Consider the following 24,659-nt stretch of genomic DNA (forward strand, 5'->3'; position numbering starts at 1 on the left):
AACCACAGAACCCATATCAACCCACTTGGCTGGAGCTGTGACCCGTCAGCACAGTGCTCCACTGGAAGAGACCACCCAGACAAGCTTATCGGATCCCATGGCTGAAGTTAAACAAGGTTTGAGAAACTGAGAACGGAGGGAAGGGGCTTTGTCAACTTCAGCAATCACTGAGTCTCCAGGTCTCAGTGACAAGGTGTGGCACTCAGTAAACATTAAAATAAAATAAAAAATAAACATTAAGCTTATTTCTCCTCTTCAGCAGGGTATTTCAGACTGGTGCTGTTTTGAAGGCCCAGTCAAAGTTGGAAGTGACTAAATAATGTGTGTGCTTCTTGACTAGGGATAACTGGATGGGAGCTGGGAGTGATAAATTCAACCTACCATCCAAACAACAGGCGACTACTTTGTGCAGAGGGGATTAACAGATGACTTGTTTGCCCTGGCAAAGCTCAGCAAAGTGGAAGAGAGTGGGTAGCTACAGATCACACAGGACAAAGCCATGTGTGTTTAAGTGTAATAAGGGGTTCAAAGTGCTAAAGGATAATCAAAGAGGGGATAATCCTTTCTGGCGAGGCTCCCGGGCAAGGTCTGGGTCAGGTGCTGGGCGTGGGGCAGGAGGATGGGAGGAAAACACAAGATAAAAGTCCCTCAGGTGGAAGGATCATAAACCAAGGAAATGTTAAGGACATAGGGGTAAAATACAAGCTAGATAGGTTAGGTCATGGAGCTAGGGCCCTGAACTCAACTGCTTGGGCCGAGTGTCTAAGTTCAGGATGGAGGACAGCCGACAGAATGACATCTCAGGGGAGGGCTTCCTGGAGAAGAACCAGAGGGAGCTGGCTCTCCTTAATCCAAGGGCTGAGAGCTAGGACTTCAGGGCAAATTAAGCTTGGTTCACTTAACTCCTAGGGCAGCTGGAGTCCGGGCTGTTTCTTTAACTCACATTTTTACCTGCTTGGTACACATACCCTTAAATTACAGACTACCCTTTTCTGTTCCCATCTGGTTGGGATCTCTGCTGTTGCTGACCTAGTAAAGACAATTACAATTCAGGCATCTATTAGTGAGAACACCCCAGATGCTCTGGCACAATCCTCATTGTTCAAATACTAGGATGCTGTCGCCTCCCCCAGATTGAATGCAAAATCATTTTCTTTTTTTTTTTTTTTTTTTTTAATCACTATACCACCAGGGCTTCTTAAAACTTTTTCTACTTGCAACCCTCCTTTTTGCCCCCCAAATTTTTGTGTGACCCCTGGTATAGAGGTATATAAACTAGGGGCACAAATCAAAGATTTGACCGGTAAAAAATAATTGTGCGTCCCCCCATTTTAAAGACTCCACCTGGGGTCAAGAATCAGTTTAAGCAGCTAGGCTCTATGCTGAGCTCAGGTCCCTGAGTTTCGAAAGCCCAAAGCAGGTAATGTGCTCCCCTAGCCTGGAGGAGGAAGTTTGGAGACCCCAGTTCTAAATCCTAGCTCTTCTACTATCTATGGTCTATCAAAAGGGAAAAATAGCCCCATGCCCTGTATCTGCCTCACGTGACTTCAAGGACTAAGTGATGTCACCTTGTTTTTAAATCCTGCCCTGTCCTCACACACTTCCTTCCATATCACCTTCTCCCCCCAAGGTGGCCTTCCACCTCCCCTGCCTCTCCCCAAATCACTCTCCTTTTCCAAGGGCTGGAATGAGGCTGTTCCCAATCAATCTGGTTCATAATGACTATTCCTCCCCTCACCTGCTTTCTGCTTGTAGTGTTTCTAAGTCAGCAGCTGAATGGATGTAGGTTCAGGATGGTCTCCCAGTTGCTACCAAGTGTCTCACTTTGAGAAAGTGACTTAGCTTCCTTTCTTCCTTGCTGAGATATACTTTCTGACCACTGGCAACATAATGGATCTCATGACACTCCAGCTAAATGGAAGTGAAATGACTTTCTGGATTCCTTTGTGGTATTCAAATTTAAGACTTTTTGTTTCCTACCACGTGGAACACTATGATGGGTCCTGGGAGATTCAAAGACAATAAAACCAGAGGGCTTCATTTTTGATTTGTTTCATCTGATTCACTCTTCCTGCTAATCCTTAAACCTCTTCTGAGAATGGACCAAGATGGAGTCTAACAGTGTCCAATATCTTCCAGAGCCCCCAGGTACCCTTATCTCTATACCTTGAGAACTTCCACAGGGGGAAAAAGGTAGAAAATACACTTGGGGGGGAGGGGTGATGTCTTATGAATTGAGCTAATCTAACATACACATACCGATAGTGGAGTGATGGGTTTTGTGAACCAGTAACAAAGCTGAAAAATAATCCCCATTTCTTTCGGGGGTGGCACATGATTTCATCAGCCTCACAGTATAGTTAAAATTTATCTGTGTATACCTACAACACTGAGGCAGAGCTGAGATATAACATTTTCCACATTTCCAAGGAAATGTTCCTTGCTCCTATTTATTCTTGTACCACAAAGAAAGCAAACCTCATCCTTGTCTTCCGTATAGTCCAAAGGGGTTGCTAGATACTAATGGGCACTCTTCTCTCCTACCCCAGGTGCCCTGCAGGGGACAGACCAGACGGTGAGATCACCAGGTTGGGGAGAAAGGAGCTCTAAGAGCTGATTATCTGGATCTGCTACGTTAGCCCCAGGGGGGTGGGCCGATCGGTGTGGAGGGTGCAGCTGCCTGACACCATTCTTTGCTCATCACCTTCCACCATACAGTTCCGTTCCATTCATGAAAAGGAAGGAGAGGAGCGCAGCCCTCCCCAGGAGGGCCGACTGGCTGAGGTGGCGAGGAGGTGGGAGGCCTGGTGTTGGGGCAGAGCTCAAGGGCTGCTCCTTGTCCTGGCCCTCCCCGGGGCCTGTCCCAGGCCCTGGGGGCTGCCTCCAGGAGGGAGACTCCCAGGGAAGGGAGCTGCCCCGAGTGGCCTCTAGAGGGCGGGCAGGCTCCATCCGAGTGCTCTGCCGGCCTCACTGCCGATCCATTCCGTCCCACTTTGTTTTTCTAGGGGCAGTGACTCAACCGACAATTCTGCTTCAGTCCGTTTGGCCACATTTCCTCTCTGTCCTGGGGCGTCCTGCCCAATATCTGCAATCTTCAAATCCATCATTTGGATCCGCAAGACATTCCTGCCAAGGAAAGTGGAATCTGAGCAGGATTAAGACAGAAATCTTTATTAAAATGTGTCCTTCAGCAATATGTTTGCGTACATACAATATACACACACATACATATATACACTCCTCTGGTACTCTAGTCATTTGATGCAGCCTCCCTGCTTACCATCCATCACCCTTTAAGGTAAAGTTCAAGTCCCACCTGTTTTAAATCCCCTTCCCAATTATCCTCACCCCCAATGATGTCTTCCTTCTCCAAACCCAGAATTACCGACATACAATTGGCACCTCATTTGGCCGAGTGGCCGAAGAACCCTGCGGTTTAAAAAAAAAAAAAAAAAAAAAAAAAAAAAAAAAAAAAAAAAAAGAGAGAGAGAGAGGGACAGGGAGGGTAGAACCGAGGGGGTAAAATTTCCATGTTTTATCTGTAAGAAATGGCATCTTTCCCAGAGCTATACTGGGGTAAACCTGTGACCAGAGAATATCTGAAATAAAATACATTAACTAAAAAAGTTTCCAAGAGATGCAGTTACAAGTGTGCGTCTCCAGACAGGAGCCTTCGACTTCATACTCTGACCTCCACGCCTTCCAGCTTCAACACCATTTCCTCTGCCTTATGCCCCTCCGCTTGGGCACAGTGGTTCATGTGGGCACTTGGGCTCTGTGCGCCTCTGGCTCGAGGAGTGGGGGGGTGGGCTGCAGTCTGGGAGCGAGGGGAGCCACATTCGTCCGACGTAATGTCTGGCACATCATCGGACTGTGTGTCCGAGCTCTCCAAGTCGCTCCTGATGCTCTCTGGCTGCGCCAGGGTGATGTCCCAGGTTTTGCTGGCAATGCAGTCCTTATGATCACAGCTTTGGTGTTTGCAGGGTGGCTCGTCTTCGCTCCCTTCCTCGTTCTCTGCCATCTGGGCATGAACGTGCAGAGAGTCCTCCGTGCTGCTTCCACTCACCAGCTGATAGTGGCTGGGTTTGGCCTCAATGTCCACTTGGATCTCCATGTTGTTGCACTCTCTGCCGAGACAAGATGCGCCTCACTGAGTCAGGGATTATGGGTTTAAGTGAGAGGGGTCAGAGGGATCAGGGTAGGGAAATACTTGGTCTGGGGATTCTTCCAAAAAGAACTTTCACTCCTAAATGTTAAGACTTAAAACTGAAATAATACAACCTCCCAAGGTGGAAGATTAATTTCTAAATGCTGACAGCACATATGGACAAAAATTTCTGCTAATTTCTATAGGTTAGTGGGTTTTTTTTCTTTAATTATCATGAGAAAAAGTCTCATTCATTCTTAGAGAAGTATCCTTCTAATCCCAGTTTCGTCTAACTTTTTCAGCATAAGTAGCCAAGACACCTGGGAGAGGAACACATTAGCCATGCTCATCACCACATAAAGGTGGTGATTCCAGGCCCGCTTCTCCAAAACCCCCCAAGAAAACCAGAGAGTCCCTGGCCTTGCGGGGCACAAACAAGGTCCCCTGAGTCCTGCGTGGGTAGCACTACTTGACTCCAGGGGAAGACGCATGAAAGTACAAGTCCAGGAATCCCACCCCCACCAAGGAAGCCCAGGAGCCCCTTTCTCCATGGGCCCAAGGACAGGGAGAACAAGCTGTGGCTTCTGGCGGCTTACATACCTGTCCTGAGGGTTGTAGGAACTGATTATGGAGCCAGCCATTGCACGGGTGCTGGCGTTGTCGCTAATGGCACCCAGACTGGCTGTGTCTTTGGGGAAAACCTCCTTTTGGATATCAGCCTGAACTTCCAGCCTGTGTGAAAGGAAAGGAGGCACCGAGGGTGTAAGCTCTTGGGCTCAGGACGGACAGTCCTGTCCCCACCTCCTCTGAGGCACTAGGGGACATGAGCTCCTTGCTGGGCCCCAGCAGTCCTGCCTCACATGGGCACACTCCCCTCTGCCTCAGAGGGCCTCAGCCCCAGCCATTCAGCCTCTGGGCATGTGCCTGCTGCCCCCCCCCCCCCGGACAGCTGCATTTGTTAAGTGCACATCAGGGAGCCCTGGGGGCTGTGGGGGCGAGATCCCCATCCTCAGAGCTCCTTCTGGGTCAAAGGAAGTCCAAGTAGGACCAAGAGGAGTCTTTGCTTTCCACTTGCACTGCTGTGTCTCCCTACCTCTCCGTGGGGGGCTCTGGGCCCCTGCTCCCCACTAAATAAAACAAAGGGGACTAGATGACGTGACCAGGGCACTCACTGGTAGTTGTGAATGAGGCAAGGGGCCGAGGGAAATAGAAGGCAAGTATAACTGCATGGGGGAATTAACACAATAGTGCAGTAATGCTGGCAGTCATTTCTAACTTTATTTATGGTTTATAAAAAGGTTTCTTTTAACCCGAGAATTAGGTTGCCCAAGCCAGGATGACTCCTATTTTGCAAATGAGAAGCAGAATCAGAAGGAGAGACCTGCTAAGAATTAAGGGTTCACACTTCAAGTCTAGCTCTTTGTCCCACCCACCACCATGATCATCCTCAATCAACAAAGCCCTTGGGACCCAACAACCACACCACCCTGGAAAAACACCAGTATGCCTACCTGCTGTACTTTCCTTTGCCACTGGAGAGAACTCCACCACTCAGAGTGCCCCCCGAGAGAGCTGCAAAGCTGGCTGTCTCACTGTAGTTGCCCTGGATGACACTGAGTCCATCTGTGGGGCTGCCACTGGTACTCAGCACACTGGTCAGACCTTCGATGCTGCTCTCCCCAATGCTGGGGTTCTTCAGGGCTCGCCAGGCATCAGCCACTAGGCATGGAAGGAAACATTTCAAGTCAGGAATGAACATAAGTGATGCTGATCCACCTTTTCCATAAAAGCCTCCTACAATCCACTCTGCATTACTGTTACTCAGCTGGGAATTAGCAAAGACTACATTCAAAAGCATGGGAAACTTTTTATCAAGGTAGGTCAGTAGACCCCCTATAATTCAACAGGTACATCTAAGAGAAAAGATTAGAACTCATGGCTTCAGATTCCATGCCTATTTACCCTCTGGCACCATACTCCTACTATTATTTACTGAAAGTGGTGGAGCACGTTATAGGCAAGGGAAAGGACTTGTGGGAGGTCACAGAGGCTCAGGATATGCCTCATGCTGTGCCTGGGTTGGACAACTATGGGGGAAGAGACTGGAGTGTTCTGGCTGGGGCAGCCCACGCTACTGTTTGGTCCTACAGCCCTGCTGGCTCCCCAAGCCAATGATTTTTCCACTATAGCACATGGCTGCCAGCTTATTCTTATCATAATGTGTCAGTATCAGAGGAATTAACCTACTCTACTAACTCCAGCACAAAGAAATGAGGTTAAAATAGCAGCCCCCACAGAGCTCATTAGCTATCATAATCCTTCCACAACAGTCTCTCTGTAAAAGGCACTGAATTTTTACTGATTCTGGGTAGGGAAAAAAGCTATCTTTACCTGTGATGGGACCATCATCTTCATCAAATTCAATTTTCACACCTTTCCCATTGGCAGTACTGACTCCACAACCTCCTCCACGACAGAGAGAAATGGGTACGACCCCATAAACATATGCCAGCATAATAGGGACGCCAATACCTGCAAAGGAACGAAGCATAGCAGTGAGGATGAACTAGTGAGGCCGTCTTCCCTCAAAGCTGGACAAAACTCACAGGCAACGCTCCCTCCTACACAAAGCTCTGTTCCTCCCAAGGAAGACTAAATGTTAATCCAGGTCACTCAGAAGAGCCAGAGATAAGCTGGAGAATGATCAGGGTGGCTCAGGGGTCCTACAGCTGGATTCAGGGATCCAGAAGACTATCATACAGAAAGGAAATTACAGATGTCTATAAGTAGGCTGACTTTACTACAAACTTATCACCTCCCATGGGGGCTGCTTGCTGTATTACAGAGCCATAGGGTCCCTGCTTTACGCACTGGTTGGAGAGAACATGTAAGATCCCTTCTAGTTCCCAGATGTTATCACTGTATGACACCGAACACATTATAGGGAGCATAATTTATATTATTATAAATCATAGTTAGGAATGACATGCTACCCCTATGGCCACCAAGGTCTGTTGGTATATTTTCTGGCTGGTCAGTTACATTATATTAGGTCATAAATCTCAGAGCAGCCCACAGGATCAGAGAGATCTAGCACGAATGCCACAAGTATTTTACTGATTAAGATTCTGGGACCCCAGGCCCAGGGTTCCCAAATCCCCACTTACCAACACTAACAGCAGCAATGACTGGGGATGCAATGACAGACAAGGTCACACCACCTGTGATGGCTAAATTTCTCTTGTGCTTTGAAGTCTTCTTACCCTCATACCTGCTGTGGATCTGAGAATGAAATAAAATCCCAGGTCAGAAATGGGCACACTCTGGTAGGAGAAGCAAAATATAAAGTAGCATTTACAGCAAAACAAAGCAAAACCTCCTTTCTTCTGCTATGTCTATTAAAAAACAAAACCAACCAAACAAACAAACTTCATGGCCCACCCCAACCAAAAGGATGCCAAAGAGATGCCTTTTTGTATCTCAGCCTAACCTAGACTTCTACAGGATTAGCTGTAGCAAAAGTGAGCATCAACCAGAGACAGGCAACTCAGGGGGATCAGCTAAGAAATATTTCACCTTTAAGTTACTGGTCCGAACCAGGACAAGTCTGGTAATAGAAACTTTCAGATCACATGGGGTTTACGAAAATCCATTTAAGAAATGAAAGTTATTTTTATCCCAGAACCAGCTGGTATCCAGAGAGCTCTGTGATGCTGGCTCCTGTTTTTTTCCCTTCAGACATCAAGTGCTCACCCAGGGATACATACCTAGGGCCCACCATAGTGCCACATATACTTTACCTTTCTGCCAACATAGACAGGGATGCCAATGACCATGGCAGGAATGGCAATGCCGGCAATGAGGGAAATGCCCACTGGAGCACCAATCAAAGTGCCCAATTGCCACAGGATCTTCTTCTTACGACTCCATGGCTTCTTGCCCCAGAATGTACAGCCAGAGGGGCTATGGAGAAAACAAATGCTGGCATTATTGTGAATTCTGTGTTAAAACAGAACTCTCTTTAAAGAGCAACAACTTCTTTATTTCTGTTTTGAGGAACAGCTCTAACAACAGGGGTCTCAGGACTGAATATAGGCTCTCAGATCTTTCTGTTCCAGCCAGACAAACCTAATTTTCCACTTTCTACCTTTTAACTTCACAAAAAGCGATAATACCTTTTCTGTACTTCTGCCTTGCCAAATCATGGATAGATAGCCTTCTGAACAGTAAAAATGCTGTTCCCAACTCCCCTCTCCCAACTTGCAGCTTTCCCTGACTTATCTCATCCAAAGCATAACACCCCCCCCACCACCACCACACCCCCTTGCAAAGTCTCTCGCAGTTTAATGGCACATTTATAAAATTCCTTTAAGGTATCTCAAACTGTCTCTTGTGCCCAGTGACTATTTAGCAAATGCCAACTGCCTGCTCTACCACCCACAAAATTTCAATGTCTAAGGAGCAGAGGGAAAATTGTGTGTGTGTGTGTGTGTGTGGGGGGCGCTTCTCAAAACCATAGGGCTGAGCCCTGTAGGCCTGCCCTTCAAACCCAAACCAACCCACATTTCCTTGACACCTCCCCACCCAAACAAGGCTACTAACTCCCTCCAGCTCACCTGAGGTAATGCAAGTCTGAGATTTCTTTCATACAAAGCCAACAGAACTCACAGCCACACACTGCACAGGTCATGTGATTACAGCTCCCATCATTCATCTTGATGATATATGCACTGCAGCGTGGGCAAGGCTTGATATCATCCGCTGTAGAGAAGGGAGGAAAAGAAAAAAACTGGGCTTGACTTAAATGTAGCACCCCAGGAATGACCCAGAGGTAAAAAGAAAGGCAGCAAGTTCCCAGGCAGAGATTCCAGGCTCAGGAATATTCATGTCCCGTTCCTAAGTTTAAACTTCAGAAAGGACTGTAGCTGAAAGTTCCCAGCAGGAAGGCTGTTGAACAGCTATGTCTTGTCTTCAAGAGAAGAACAGTTAACACAGAATTAAAATTTCCCCTATCTAACTGATCATAGAAAAACCTAGAGTAAGGGGTTCACCAAAAACTAAAATCTGGACATGAACTTATTTTTGTTTTGGGGGAAAAAATCTGGGGGGACAGATTTATTTTTTGATTTTATTCAAATATTATGATTGATGTTGAAGGAACTCACAGCCTTTGGGTAAAATACTAGGGAATGATACATTTTCCAAACTGAAATGAAAAGAGGTGAATATGCTATAACAGCATGTCTGTTCCTGCTGATTTTTCAGAAAAAGTCCATAACTATCATGTTACAATCAAAGAATCTGTGCCAGGAAAAATCAAATCCTAAAACCTTCCCTGTTCGGTCTTCCCCTTCTCTCCTCTCATAACATCAGTAAGTAAGATTTATAAAAGCCAATAAACATAGCTACCCATTAGTATCTTACTTGTAAAAGCCTGGAATGAAATGTGTGGCACACCTATTAAGGTTCATTGTGAAGACTGTTATGGAAAAACCCAGCACACTTCCTGACTCTTCAACAATTCTATAAATCAGAATGGTGCAATGGAAAGAGTGCTAGTGTTGGGATTAGGAGACCTGAGCTCAAATCCCAGATCTAGCTACATGACTATGAACATGTCCTTTAATCCAAATCCAAAGATGTTTCATCATCTTTAAAATTGGGATAATACTTGTATTATAGCTAGTGTACTCTGGGTAGTTGTAAGGTTTTGTAATCTTCACAAGTGTTATAGAAATGTGCTATTATCATGAATAATAATAACCAGTCATGCACTCTAATCTAATGGAAACAGCATCAGACAGATCTAAAAGGCCTAACCCAGACTAAACCCCTCTCTTTTTCACTGTGTGTAAAAATGCCAACAGATTTTATCCATTTGGGTCTCCAAACACTGAAGTCTAGTACAGAAAGAGGACCACATCCTGGGCCTAAAGAATCCGGCTGATGATTCTGCTACATCTTGGGCTGAAGAACCTTTACCAGCCAGAGGAGGAAGCTATGTGTTAGTAGCTAAGTTGTTCAGAATGTGTGACATTCTGGAAGAACGCATTGCCAGGTGTCAAAGAAACATCCCTGAATCCCAGGAAACCCAGTCTAATAGATGGGCCATCTTGTTCAGTATCAGACTCATGTTGCTATAAGCTCAAAGGAGGAAAGCGTACCTGGCCCGGATTCTTGGCCATAACTGAGCCCTGAAGTGTGCTTGGTCCGTACTCGCAGAGCCTGTACCCTCTGCTGACGGGCCATATCGCACGTTTGATTCGGATGCCATATCTGCTTGCAGTGGTAGCAGAATTCAGTCTGGCAGCCTTCCCTCTCGCAGGTCAACTTTGGGCAGCTGGCACAGCCATAGGCAATAACGGCATAGCTGCATATGGAAACAGGAAGAGACACCAGTAAGGTGAGAATGCTCTCACAGGGACTGGCATACCACCAAGACAGCCAATGTAGGAAAAAACCTTCTGCAGACCTGGGCCAATTGTATACCACACATCCATCTGTGAGCACAAAAATTTTGTCTTTACCTTAGTCAGAAATGTCGATTTGTACATGAGCCTACTGGACTAAAAATGACCTTTCTCTATTGCTCCAAAGAATCTGTGGTATGGGCAGGTAATCCCTGCAATGAAGCTAATGAAATCCAGTCTTATTTGAAAAACTGCTTCAAACGCAATTTATTCCAGTAAGTCTTATAAACTACAGACTGAACAATTATCTCTGAGCTTGTTATATCATAGGGGCATTATAAATTCCCTATTATAAGACAAGGAAGCCTTTTCCCAACTAATCTAGGGCTTGAAACATTGAAGGAATTTATATATAAAGTTGGTTTGGAAAAACAGAATATCTCTGGGACTTGATGAAATTTTCTCTAGGTAGGGCTGGAGAAATTTTGGAGTAAAAGAAGAGGCATCTTTTTTCATACAAACTCACACATATTATATCTTGATATATACACATAATTTCACATGTATTACTTTAGACGGGAAAATATAGTTAGCATTGAAATTTTTATAAAAAAAATTTTAAGTTACACCACAAAGGATGCTGGGGGCTCTGTGAAACCCAGTGTAATGAAATGCTGAAACAGAGGAAACTAAAGCAAATCACTCACATCCTGCCTGGTGACTTAAGGAAGACAGCACTTAAAGTTGTCTATTATCAAGGAGAATCAATAAATTTAGTTATTGTCAATCATTTTTCATGGAAGCTCTTTTTAGATTCTCTCTCCAGATTTTGCTTTAAAATAAACAACAAACAAAACCACCAAAAACTCCTTTAGATTGCAATTAGTTTCATTTCCACCACCAGAATCTTAAGATGCCACTTAATTTGCTTATTAAATACATAAAGTCACTTCTTTCATTTGATACAAATGTCTTTTGATATAACACTCTCTGTGTAAGGACAAAACCAACTTGTCAGTACTGGTGCATTTTTAGGTGTCCCTTTCGAATTTTAGTTTCTACCACACTAAATATTATAGCTTACAATAAATCTAATATAACTCACTGTGCAATTAATGTTCTTTAAACCTTTCTGAAGTTCCTTAGTAGTCTTAGCTTATCTAATAACACAATAGTGACATATTCAGCTCATGTGAACCAGAACTCTGTTTACAACAAAGCATAAATAAAATCACTTTAAAGAAACAAATCAGGAAAAAGAAAGTTATGAGTTCTGGAAATTAGCCACACCATAAACTGGCCTATTAAAGACTTGCATTCTCTGTGTGGGTACTGCTTTCATGACCACTGGGAAAAGAGAGGGGGAAAAAAAATCAAAGTAAAAGAAACCAAAGAAAGGCTCTAGATGTATAAGCTCTGAGATCCATTAGAGTGTCAGATTTTTCCATTTGATTTTTTTTACATTTACATTTTACATTTTTAAATTAAATTAAAAATTTAATGTTTTATTCTAAACCTAAACATGAAATAAAATGAACTTTCCAATATAGAAAGGGAAAGACAAGAAGATTATACAGGAAACTAAATTTGCAGTTCTTTTGGCTTGCTTTATTCTTTCCACATGTAATTATTAAAAGATGTCTTGTAATGTATGTAAGGAGACAATGTAAATGCTTTGCAAGTCTTAAAGTGGTAGAAATATCAATTATTATTATTATTATTGTTGTTATTGACTGGATGACTAAAAGTAAATTCACATGGAAGAGGCCAAATCCCCAAAGTCTGAGCCAATTCCCAATACTTAAGAGTAAGGATGGACAGATAAGTTTGGCAGGAACCCAAGGGCAGCCGTAGAAAAAATTGAATGTCTTAGAATCATCAGCAAACCTAGGTTTAGAATGCCTGCTATTAAAACATTTACTAGCTATGTTAAAGCACTTCACCTCTCTCAATCACAGTAAGCAAGTCCTATACTTTTTACCTTCAAAACATCTCTTGCATGCAAGGCCAGTCTCTCTTCTTCATCTCATACCTAGACTACTAAAAGAGCTGCTGGGGATCTCTCTTACTTTAAGTCTCTCCTACTCCAATCTGTACTCTACTCAGCTGTCAAAGTGATCCTCCTAAAAACACAGTTCCGATTCATGAGCCCCCAATTAAATAAACTTCAGTGGTTCTCTATAATTCTCCAGGACCAAATATAAAACCCTCTGTTTAGCTTCCGAAGCCCTTTATAACTTGGCCCCTTCCCAACTTTCCAGTCTTCTCAAACTTCACTCAATTTCTCCTCTCTAGGGAAGATCCTGGGATATCGGTTCTCCTCCGGTCTCTCTACCTCCTGACTCGCAGTGCTCTCAATGGCTCTCTCTGATGCCTGAAATTCTAAGTCCTCCTTTCCATCTCCTGGTTTTTCTTTCAAGTTATCAACTAAAATCCCATTTTCTGCAATAAGTCATTTCTAGTGCTCTTCCTTCTTAATGCCTTCCCTTTGAGATTATCAGCAATTTATCCTGAATTTAGCTTTTTTGGATAGTTGTTTGCATGCTGTCTCCCCTGGTAGACTGTGAGCTTCTTGAGAACAGGGATAGGTTTTGTTTGTTTGTTTGTTTGTTTGTTTTTGGTCTTTCTTTGTAACCTCAGAACTTTGCTGGCACCAGTAGATGCTTTAAATGTTAGATGACTGACTGAGTGGTGAAAATACACATTTGCATGAGACAATGTATGAAAAGTGCTTTCTTTATAAACCTCAAAGTGCTAAGTGCTACAGAACTATGTCATGATCTACCTCAAGATGTGGGGAAAACACTTTGTAAATCTTAGAGATTTACATTGTTTCTATTATCAAATAAACAATCATTGTATAGCACTTAGCATGGAGCCCAGCATATAATAAACACCTTATGTACATGTTAGCTATTATTCCAATTCTCAGCTTCACTATATTGTCTGCAGATTGTTTTTTGAGGGTAAGGGTCTTGAGGATTTCTTGAGAAGTCTGTTTAATTAACTATATAATTCAGGTTATATTAAAATCCATTAAAAGGAGAACAAATGGAAAATTGGCAAATGTGTCACACTACAAATGATTCATATCCTGTGGGAGTTTTGAACAAATTCACCATGATGTGTGATCTAGGTGCAAAATAAAGACAAACATTTCTCTTGAAGAAAGTCACATGCTTACTAGTTACTCTTAAGAACACAGGATAAAAAGACAAAGTTCTAGTAAACAAGAAAAGTTAATTAATTTCTGAAGAAAAGAGCGTCAGATTTCTTGGTGGTCAGCCCAAAGACTTTAAGCACTTTACAAGCCTTCCAGACTACTTACCACAAGTTGGAGACATTGACAGGGTACTGGGCAGTTTCAAAATATAAAAGAATATGATACTTTGCATTCTGGATTATATAGTTTTGATTCCAGGGATAGAATGAGGAAAGTACAAATCTTTATATAAATGTAAGCTGTTATAGGCAAAAGCACATCAAAAAGTTATAATAATTCTCATCCATGAGAGAAGAACTTCTGAGAATTGACACTGGGCTTTCCAGTTTGGGACCTCCATATCTACAAGCTCACTGACTCACTGCATGATACTGTTAGTCACAAGTCTTTCCAAGCCTAAGTTTCCACCCACAAAATGAAGCCATAGGTAACATTCTATCCAACTAGTAGTTTTTTATAGGGTACATCCCTACTTTCTTTACAATATAATCTAACCCTAATTCTGCCATTCCCCTACCATCTTGTCCAACTCATAAGGACACCCCATTCCAAAATAATCCTTTCTCAAATCAATTTAATAAATAATTCTTATGTGGCAAGTACTGTGCTAAACACACTAGATAGATATAAAGAAAAAGAAAAATGGGGTAACTGCCTTCAAAGAGTTCATAGTCTAACACTATATATAACATGCTATAATTAACTAAGTGCAAGAAGATAATCTTGGAGAGAAAAGGGAAATGGAAAGGTCTTTTGTATAATGTTGAATTTAAGCCAAATTTTGAAGGAAGCCAGGGAAGCTAGAAGGTAGAGTTAAGAAGAGCGAGCACTCCAGGCATGGGGGACAGCCAGGGAAAGGGAATGAGTCAGGAAATGGAGTGCCGAGTATGAGGAACACTAATCAGGCCAGCATGGCTGGATCTTAGTATGTGGAGAAGAGAGAGAGAGAGAGAGAGAGAGAGAGAGAGAGAGAGAGAGAGAGAGAGAGACAGACAGAAAGAAAAGAAAAGAAAAGAAAAGAAAAGAAAGGAAAGAAAGAAAAGAAAAGAAAAGAAAAGAAAAGAAAAGAAAAGAAAAGAAAGAAAGAAAGAAAGAAAGAAAGAAAGAAAGAAAGAAAGAAAGAAAGAAAGAAAGAAAGAAAGAAAGAAAGAAAGAAAGGAAGGAAGGAAAAGAAAAGACAAGAAAATTAAAAAGGGAGGAAGGGGTCATATTGTGGTGGTCTTTAAAATATTTTTATCTTGGAGGTTAATGGAGACCCACAGCAGTAGGGAAAGAGAGTAAGAGGACCCAATATGGTCAGAACCACATTTTGGCAGATGAAAAGAGAGTGAGAAAGTTATTACAATAGTCCAGAGGAGAGGTGAAGAAGGTCTGCATTATGGTGGTGGCTACTGGAATAGAGTGATAGAGAGATTAAATGAGAGAAGTGAAGGTAGAAAGGACAAGACCTGTAAAAAGATGGTTTATGTGGAGTAAGTTGGAAGAATAGAGGATGACAATAAGGTTGAGAGCCTAAGTAAATGGGAGAATGGTGGTGGTGGCCTTGACAATAGGAAAGGGGAGAGCAGGTGTGGCAGAGGGGAAGGTAAATGAGGGGTCTTTGGAACCTGCCAAGTTCAAGAAAACTAAAGGGCATCCAAAAAGCAACTGGTAAAATTCAGGTCTGACACTCAGGAGAGATTGGGGCTAGTATACTGATATGGGAATCACCTACATAGAAATGATATATCTAACAAGCAATTGACTATTATCCTAGTAGAATCAAGAACAATCAAAATTCTAAAAACAGTCTTAGGCTCTTAGTTTCCTAAAAACCCTAGTACTAATTTGAGCCCTAGGATTTCACAGCAGAATTCTGAAAATTGCTACCTTTTCTTTCCTTCTACTGCTGCCTGAGGAGCTCCTCCTACTTGAAACAAAATCTGGCTTAAGCATCTCGTTCTTTTCACAGGAAAGGCCTTGTCTTTCCCTTCTGCTTCCTTTAGCTCAAGTGATTTATGCTGTACTTCAGTTACAGAAAACACTCCTCACAATCCCCTTGTGAGCAAAGGAGTACAAAGATTATACTCATTTTGCAGGTGACAAAAAGTTGGCTCAGAGAGCTTAAGGGAGGACTTGTTCAAAGTCATCCAAGCAGTACACAGAAGGGACAGGAGATTTGGAACCTGAATATTCTACATCAATTGCTCTATCACACTAGAATGATTCCCCAGTACAAGCTAAGAAATAATACACACTCACTTCAACAGAATTTTTCACTCATTTTGTTTTACATCATTTCTGAAGCTTTAGAAAATTATTAATGTGTCAAGCACCAAAGAGCAGTACCAGTAAATTTGAAACCAGGGCGGGAAAAGATTCCTATTAGGAGGGAAATCTTTGATTATGTGCCAACAGAACTCTGTTGTCAAGGAGACTCTTTCCTCTGTGATGTTTGTCCTTTCCATTCCTAGGCAGTATAACTAGCCACTTACAAATGGATTCAGAGCATATGCAGGAGGAAAAGTGTGGTGGACACTGTGGGTCAAATGGTCAACACTGAAACATATCGAGATTAAGGCTGGCCTTGTAAAGATGTATAAACCTTCCCTTCTCAATGACATCCAGGTTCTCATTCCCCCAGTGTCCTTAAGCTATTCCTATGACAAACCCTCAATTTGTGGGTCAAAGACATAGTATATGATGATCCTTACTGCTGATGACAGAATTGGGAAGATGAGGCACAAACAGGAAAAATTAAATAGACTAAATGAACATGGCTAATACTTATTTCTCAACTCCTTTGAAGAGATAAGACAAAGGCATAGGAAAAGAGATCATCATGTATTGAGGTGGTCAGGCTACACTGAAGTGGGGTCATCAGGCTTAAAAAACATGTCCTTGCCTTCAGTCTCTTCCATGCAAGAAGCAAAGCTGAAACGTCCCAAAAGGTAGTGTGGGCTGTCTGTTGGAGAAAGTCATTGTGGCCTCCTCCTCCAAACAAATTAAGGGGATGCTGCAAGCATTTTCAATTTCTCAGTGTTAGTAAAATGAATACACAAGGAGGAAGAACAGAATTCTCATTCCTAGTTTTAGCTAAGGATAGAGGAAGGGTAAAGTGAAAAATAAAAACAAAAAAACTGGGCATCTTTTGGGATCTAACATTGTACAGTTTGGATTAGATTATCCTAAGGACCTTTTTAACTCTAAAATTCTGAGAATTTATTGGCGTAGCCTAGCTGGGGTGAACTGCTCATTCTGTGAGCAGTAGCAGAAGAGGAAGCTGTATTAGTTTGGATTTGGGGGCTCTTAGATTTAAAAAGTACATATGAGAATAACCAGTTTTTGAATAAGGGACATTAGCTAATCTAAAACTAATCTGTAATAAGTTTAGTGGGTGCAATGGGCTAATGTGTTATCTTTTATAGGATAAGATTTTGTCTTGGAGGGGGACAAGCTAGATGGCACTCCTGAAATCAGGAGGGACCCGAGTTCAAATCCCACTTCAGACACAACAATGACTTTGGTCAAGTCATTTAACTAATAGTCTTAGTATGTATACAATGGAGAAAAATGCAGGTAAGATAATATTTCATTTTACTGAAATCTTCACAAGCAATCTTCCCAAGTTTAATATATAATATTAAGCTCTGAGGTGGAAAAATTCACAAAATTTAATTATACAACATAATACCGATGTCACTTAAAGGGGACTAGGACAAATTTCCAGTTAACTACCAAAATAGTGTATGTATACCAAGGCCACAAGGGACACAATTCTAGCCAATTTTAAACTGTCCTAGGCAACAATGTTTAAATTCTTGCTATCTATGCAAACTAGCTCTCACGAAAAATAGGTCTATAACAGGAATTGAGGTCTTTTCCCTCTCCTATTTGTATTTTGGCCCTGATAAACTACAAGGTCTTACATAAAAATTTTGTATCAGAAGCCTGGGAGAGGCAGTGGGAACAATTCTAACCACAAGTCAGGAGACATAATTTCTATGCACTGCTTGACTTGTCCTATGACCTTGAATAAGCCACAACTGCCTATTCTTCATTCTTCAAGTGGAGATTCAATCGATTACATTCCCTTCTGTCTTACAAGGACAGAGAGAAGATGAGACTTAAAGTAGAAATCCCAATCTGTCAGAAAACATATGGTAAATAAAATACCAATACTACTAAATACTTTCTAAACTGTTTACTAGGATTCATGTTAAAAATTAGAAGATACCTCAAAAGTCAAACCCACTTATTCTATGAGATGATGAAACCAAGGCACAGGGAAACGAAGTATCTTGGTCAATGGTATATAAGTATTAAGCAGCAGAGCCAGGATTGGAAACAAGGTCCTCTGATGTCAAACCCAGAACTTTTTTCTATTGTACTACACTTCACTTGCACTAAATTTTCACTTACTATTTTGCAGATGATTCTAGAGCTAGTTTCTGAAAAGTCAATATTAACTTAGTCTTTTGGAGCTAAATTTTCAATTTCCAAATGAAATAGTGTTTTGGGGGATAATTTCTGAAGTATTCTTAAAATCCAAATTCCTACTTGAATATTAAAATCATAATTTAAATTCCATTCCCATGTGACCTGTCATGACAAAAATCAACTACTGATCAAGAGGGGTTTCACTTTCTACTCTGTTATTTTCTAGAATTATTAGAAAGGACTTCATAGGTCACCTGGGCCAACCACTTCATTTCACACACAACAAAAATTCTGAAGCCCAATCTGGATAAGTGACTTTCTCAAAGTCATTCAAATAGGAAGTGGCAGACATTGTTTTTAAATTGAGGTCCTTTGGCCCTCAATCTACTTCACCAACCTTCAGTCTTCATTTATGATAAACTGAGGCAATGAGCTTGATTTCACTAATCAATGAATCAATAAGCATCTATCACATATAGAAACATATGAGCCAATGAACTTGACTTCACTAATCAATTAATCAATAAGCATCTATCACAAATAGAAACATATCCCCATCCCCAATTACTATATCCATTTTGTGGCATGGCTCGACTGACCATTAAAACAAATGGTTCCTAAACAAAGAAGAGAAGAAAAACACTCCATAATTTCTGTTCTCTGAGTCATTATTAAAATGATTAGTAATTGGGGATAAACAGACCAAAGAACACTCATCTTTCCCAATATGGTTCTCATAACTTCAGCTTTGGGAATTGAGGAGTAGAGTGAAAGGATATGGGGTATGATGCTGGGAAAATCTCTAGAGCTCAAACTTTCTTATGCTCCTTGTCTTTCCCAGGCCAAGATGAGGTATAATCAGTTTATGTTAATCATCATCATCATCAATGAGCATTTATTTGGTGCCAACTACATACCATGCCAGGCTATGGCTGTGATGTACATATTCATTTAAAACAAACTCCAATCATATGTCAACCCAGCTTGAGAACACAGAAATTGATGGTAAATCTCTAGGCATTCAACAGAAATGGCAGTATGACAGAGAGGAAGGACTAGTGGCCATACTCAAAGAACTTACCCACTTGGGAAGCAAAAAAAAAAAACGTCAAAATTACTGTGTATTTACATAACACCTTCCATTAAAGATTTCAACACACTGTGCAAACATTAAGACTCACAAGTGAGGCAGAAATTATGACTATTTTATAGCAGAAGAAACACATGAAGTAAATGTTGACAATGAAGTCATTAGTCTGAAACAGCTCTCAATTCTACTAGCCTCAGCTCTGTCACAATACCACAACTTGACAAAATATCTTATAATGAACTGGGAGTTATCACTGACAAGTGCTGACTTTTCTAAGTCAGACTTCCTTCTCCCCAACCCCTACTGTCAGTCAGAGCTTGAAGAAATTTTAGAGACCAAATCCAATGCTTTCATTTCAGAGATGAGGAAAATGTAGATATGAAGTAATTTAGACATCTTAAGGATGGAGTGGTAGTCTTTTTTTTTTTTTTTTTTAAAAGCTTGGTTTATAGTTATTATCATTTCTTTTACTAGTAAAATTGAGGGGAACTTTACTGTATGTTAGTACATTGCTGGGAGGACATGGACAACAGTCACACAGGATGGGCAGTCATGGAAGATTGCAATCTGAAACATCCAGATGAATGAGATCACAGATCCACTTAAGTATATACACTATATACTTAAACCAAGTTTAAACACTAAATGAACCTCCATGTGTCTTATCACCAAACTCAACAGAAATTATTGCAGTCAATTCAACACTTATTTACTGAACATGGCAGAATGGGAAATCAGGAGACCTGATTTCTAGTCTTGACTCTAATATTTGCTTGCCTGAGGCTTTAGTTTCTTTTTACAGAGTTATAAGGAAAATTTATGGAAATGTGAGTTATTTCTATTACTGGGCTTTTCAATTTTTATTGATGAGGGTGAGGGAACGAAAAAATTAGTTTCTCAATAAAAATACAAAAAGAAGTAGGATGGAGAGGTGAACCAGATGGTCAGTGACGCAGTCCCATTTCCTCCTTACAAATGAATAAGATACAATTAAGAGAATGGTCTTCCAATACTAATTTATGTCTTTTTTTTAAAATTAAAAAGCTTGAATATCAAAACATTTTATCTCCTTTCCTTCCCCCAACTTCTCAAAGTCTATAATAAATTCTAACAAAAGGAAGAGACTATTCCCAAGACTACAAAGTCTGGTCCTTATCAATAGAAAGGAGGTATCATCTACCACAGATAAAGTGAGTACCTTTGGCCACAATATCTACAAGAACTTTAGAGACTCCATCTTATACTGGTTAGATAATACACCCATCTAGAAACAAGTCAGAAAAAGAATTCAGCTCTTTTGACACTTTAGTAATGATGTCCCTCTGTTGTTTCTAATGACATTTTTTCTGTGAAATTTGATATGAAACAAATTACAATTAGTCTATTCTCCTCTGAAAGACCTGACAAGCAGAATATAAGCACTTACTAAAGAATTACATTTTTATTACAAGAACACTTTCACCCCTTACCTCCTTCAATAAACTAAGTTACATGTATATAGCTTTTTACTTTTTTAAATGAAGCAATAGAAGCTTTGAGAAGTTAATTGATTTGTCCAGTCATACAGATAGTCTTGAGAAGGATTTGAACCAGATCTTCTAACTCCAAATTCAGGATTCTCTCTCTCTTTTTTTTCTTTCTTTAAGTCTTGCAGCTTCAATCACGGTGAGGAAATTATTTGTTCAAGGTCATATTCTAAAGTTCAATGCATATCCCAAGGCCCAATCCTGCAGTCTAGCCACCTAAATAAGAGGTCCTTTCTAAAGATGCAATTAGGGTTGCCCTGATCAGAGAAGGAAAAAAGTGTCCACAGAAATCTAATTCTCTAGGACAGAGTATACCACTCCATCCAACTCTTCTCAAACTAAAGATTCCAACACATCATAAGCACCAAACATCTGTCTACCATCAGGAGCACAACTAACTTAGGAGCTCATTTTTCCTTCTTGCAGCAATTTAGCATCTTCATTTCAACTTTACTCATGTGATTCTTTGCCTTTACAACAGAAAAGCTCTGCCTCACAACTCCCCTGTCTCTGCCAGTGGGTTACCCACAAACTGCCTGCCAGTTATGGGCCTAGTGGAACCTCTCAGGACTCACTGCTCTGGTGCTGCTGTTCTTCCCATTACTGATGATGTAACCACCAACCCCCTTCCCTTCTGCAATTATTTTGGAACCTTCCCATATTCTCAGGGCAAGGCTCCCCCCTTCCTCAAAGCTCTTTATACCCTACCAGTTTTGTGGAGCATGGCATCGTGCCCCAAAGTATCTTAGTGCCCTAAAACTAGTCCCCACTTGCGTATTACCCCCGTCTGTCTTCCTTTTTCTTTCTTTTCTATGGTTTTATCCAAAACGTGTTTGTAAGACAGAAAGCAGCAGCCCCCAGTCTCCTGCACCGTTCAAAAATGAGGGGATTTCCCCTCTCCGTGTACGTACGTACACACACACACACACACACACACACACACACACACACGGGATTTCCCCACCTGCTTCCACCCTGGGGCTGTCTCTTTTTCGCTCCAAAGGTGTGACGAGGAGGCGAGCCCCCTGCCCCGCCTTCAGCAAAAGGGAAGCCCGCATTAGCCCCGACACGGTCCCCCGCCCACTCGGTTTCTAGCCCAGGCGGGCACCGGTCGTGACCGCGAGGGGGAAGAGCGGGGTCCCCCGCCCACCCCTCCTCTAGCGCAGGGCTGGCTCTTCTTCCGGGGAGCCCTCGCGGGGACAGCCCGGGCCCCCGGCGGCGCGGCTCACCCGCAGTCCGGCGCCGGGCACCAACGGCAGTCTGGGTCCGAGGCCAGGTAGCGGCGCAGCATGAACTCCTCGTACTTGTGCATGAGCGGCGGATCGGCGAGCAGCAGGCGGATGTCGTGCGGGTTGAGGCGCTCGCTGCACTCGGGGCAGCTGACCGGCACGCGGCTCTCGCTGATTTCCAGCCGCAGGTAGTGGCGGAGGCAGTCCAGGCACGACCGGTGCGGGCAGCTCTGCAGGCGCGGAGCGCGTTCGGGCGGCAAGCGCACCAGGCACAGCGGGCACTCCACTTCGTCACCGCCGGGCTCTGGGCCCTCTTCGCCCGCCGCCGCCGCCGCCGCCGCCGGTGCGGCCGCCCGCAGCCACGGCCTCGGCCTCCGGGGCGGGCTCGGCAGGAGGCGCCTCAGGCGGGGGGCGGCGGCGGCGGCGGCGGGGGCGGCGCCGGGGGCTCGGCCGGAGCCGGCCGGCGGCGGGGCTTTGGCCCGGGCCCGGCGGCCGCGGCCCGCGGGGAGGAGGACAAGGCTGGAGAGGAAGCGGTGCCGCCGCCCGCCGCCGCCGCCTCCTCGGCACTTGGGGTCCGGCGCGGCTGCGGGCAGGGACGTGGAGCGCGGGGACTCGGAGTCCTTCTCGGAGCCCATGGCGCTAGCGGCTTAAGACCAAGAGCCGACTCGTCCCCTCAGCCTCGGCCACCTCCTCTCAGCCCAGGCTCGGCCCGGCCGCCGCCGCTACGTCCCCGTCCGTGTTTGCGTCCGCTTCCTCCGCCCTCCGGCAGCCAGAACCCGAAGGGCCGCGAGCTAAACGCTTATATAGCCTCCGCCGCGCGCGGAGCCGACTGCGCAGGCGCCCGCCCCGGGCTACCTCACAAACCGCGCCCCCGGATTGGCGGGGAGGGGGTGAGCGGCCGCCAGTTGGGGAGGCGAGGGGGGGGGGGCAGCGACTGCAGCCAGGCCGGGCTGAGGGAAGTCGGGGAGGGAAGAGAAGCGAGCGTTGGAGCAAGCCAAGGGCTTTCCTCCTCTTCTGCCGCCCCTTCCGCCGCGCACCCCAGAGGGATCACGCGGCTCCGAGCAGCCATCTTGGGATGGAGATGATAAGACCCTACGGAGAGGGGTTTGGGGGCCCGGGGTTTGGGGTCCGAGGAGACCAAATTTGACCCCATTTGTGGCGGTCTCTGTTCCTGAAATGGGGGCGGGGGGGGAGAATGGGTCAGAAAGAGAACATTTTAGAAGCATTTTAGAATTTACCTCATCTCATAGATGGGTAAACTGAGGCTCAAAGTGAAAACTACTTGTCCGAAGTCACAAGGGGAAGAGCGTGTGACAGACGCTCTCCTCTGCTTTCTCTTCCCTTTTTCAGTCTTTCAGTCTAATCCGTACTTTTGGTGGTAACCATCATGATCATCAGTGATAACAAACCATAATAAAGAATGCGTCAAAGTGACCCGAGCTATCAGTTTTGTGCAGGCGAATCACTTAGTCTGCCGGCGTCCTCAGACAGCTTTCCCAAAATTAAGCATTGCAGCTGTATGTCGGCTTTGGCAAAGGAAAACAAAAAAGCAAGCAAAACATTTCTGGAAGTTAGTTGCCTGCCCTTCTCTTCCCCACCTCTCCCCCCATGAACTCTCGGGTCCAGTCAAGAAAATATAATAAATGCCTTTAAAACAAGTGAAGATAAAATTACTGAATCTTTGGCCGAGGGAAGCTATGAATGAATATTTCAAATCTGTAGCTATTTTCATATAATTCATAATCGTTTAAAAGGATTAAAGTTGGTACTGTTTCATAGCAACCCTGAAAGATATAAGTATTATTCCCATTTTACAGATGCACCTGAAGCTCAGATTTTCATTATGAAAAGTGACTGTCTTGAGGTCATGCGAAGAGTGAGTGAAATGGATGGCGTTGGAATCTAAATCTTTCACTTTCTTATGCTCAGTTTCTAAGATAGGTTAGATAGCATTAGCTATAGACAAGGAAATGGGACCTAGGAAATTACTGAACTTGGCCATGATGACAAAATACACTCTATTCTGCCGCATAAAGAGAATTTTGATTTTGGTCTGGATCAGTGACTTCAACCATGTAAGGATGGAAATTCCCTCTCCCAGAACAGAACTAACGCTTCTTTTGTTACATATTGTTTTACAGTTACTTGGAACACTCAGCCCTTGGCCACACAAGTAGGTCAAAGCCAAGACCTGAATTCAATTCTTCCTGACTCTAAGGCTGGCTCTCTAGCCACTATATCATAAAAATACTTTAAAATTGAAGAATGATGAGATGGTGAGATGATAGAGACTGGACCATATTAGTATGGAGTCAAAGAAATAGTGCTTAGGAGAATGCCTAGAACACAGTACTTAATGATGGTTGAAAAGGCATGGAGAGTATATTGTGGCTATCTTCAAGTATTTGAACTTTTATGTGGGAAAAAAAAAGTCACACTTGTCCTGCTTGGCCTTGACAGGCAGAATTAAAAGCAATAAACATGGTGCAGTGAGAGGATCTGATTTCTAATCCTGACTCTTATCATTTCCTAGTAGTATGACATTGGGAAAGTTTCATCTCCCTGGGTCTCAGTTACCTCTTCTATAAAGTGAAATGACTGAACTATATGACTTC

At 43.2% G+C, this 24,659-nt stretch overlaps 1 protein-coding gene across 1 annotated transcript; it reads right to left on the reverse strand.

The window, feature by feature from the left end:
- Positions 1-3,520: 3,520 nt before the first annotated feature.
- On the reverse strand, positions 3,521-22,833 carry RNF19B (ring finger protein 19B). The gene is given in 11 exon segments (XM_023500223.2): positions 3,521-4,127; positions 4,748-4,879; positions 5,659-5,866; positions 6,539-6,679; positions 7,315-7,429; positions 7,948-8,110; positions 8,764-8,908; positions 10,312-10,517; positions 22,045-22,398; positions 22,400-22,461; positions 22,464-22,833. Coding segments are annotated over 11 exon segments (2,190 nt in total). The 5' UTR covers positions 22,680-22,833; the 3' UTR covers positions 3,521-3,679.
- Positions 22,834-24,659: the final 1,826 nt, after the last annotated feature.

This window comes from Sarcophilus harrisii, chromosome 3 (assembly GCF_902635505.1).
Source record: "Sarcophilus harrisii chromosome 3, mSarHar1.11, whole genome shotgun sequence".
NCBI classification, from domain to species: domain Eukaryota; kingdom Metazoa; phylum Chordata; class Mammalia; order Dasyuromorphia; family Dasyuridae; genus Sarcophilus; species Sarcophilus harrisii.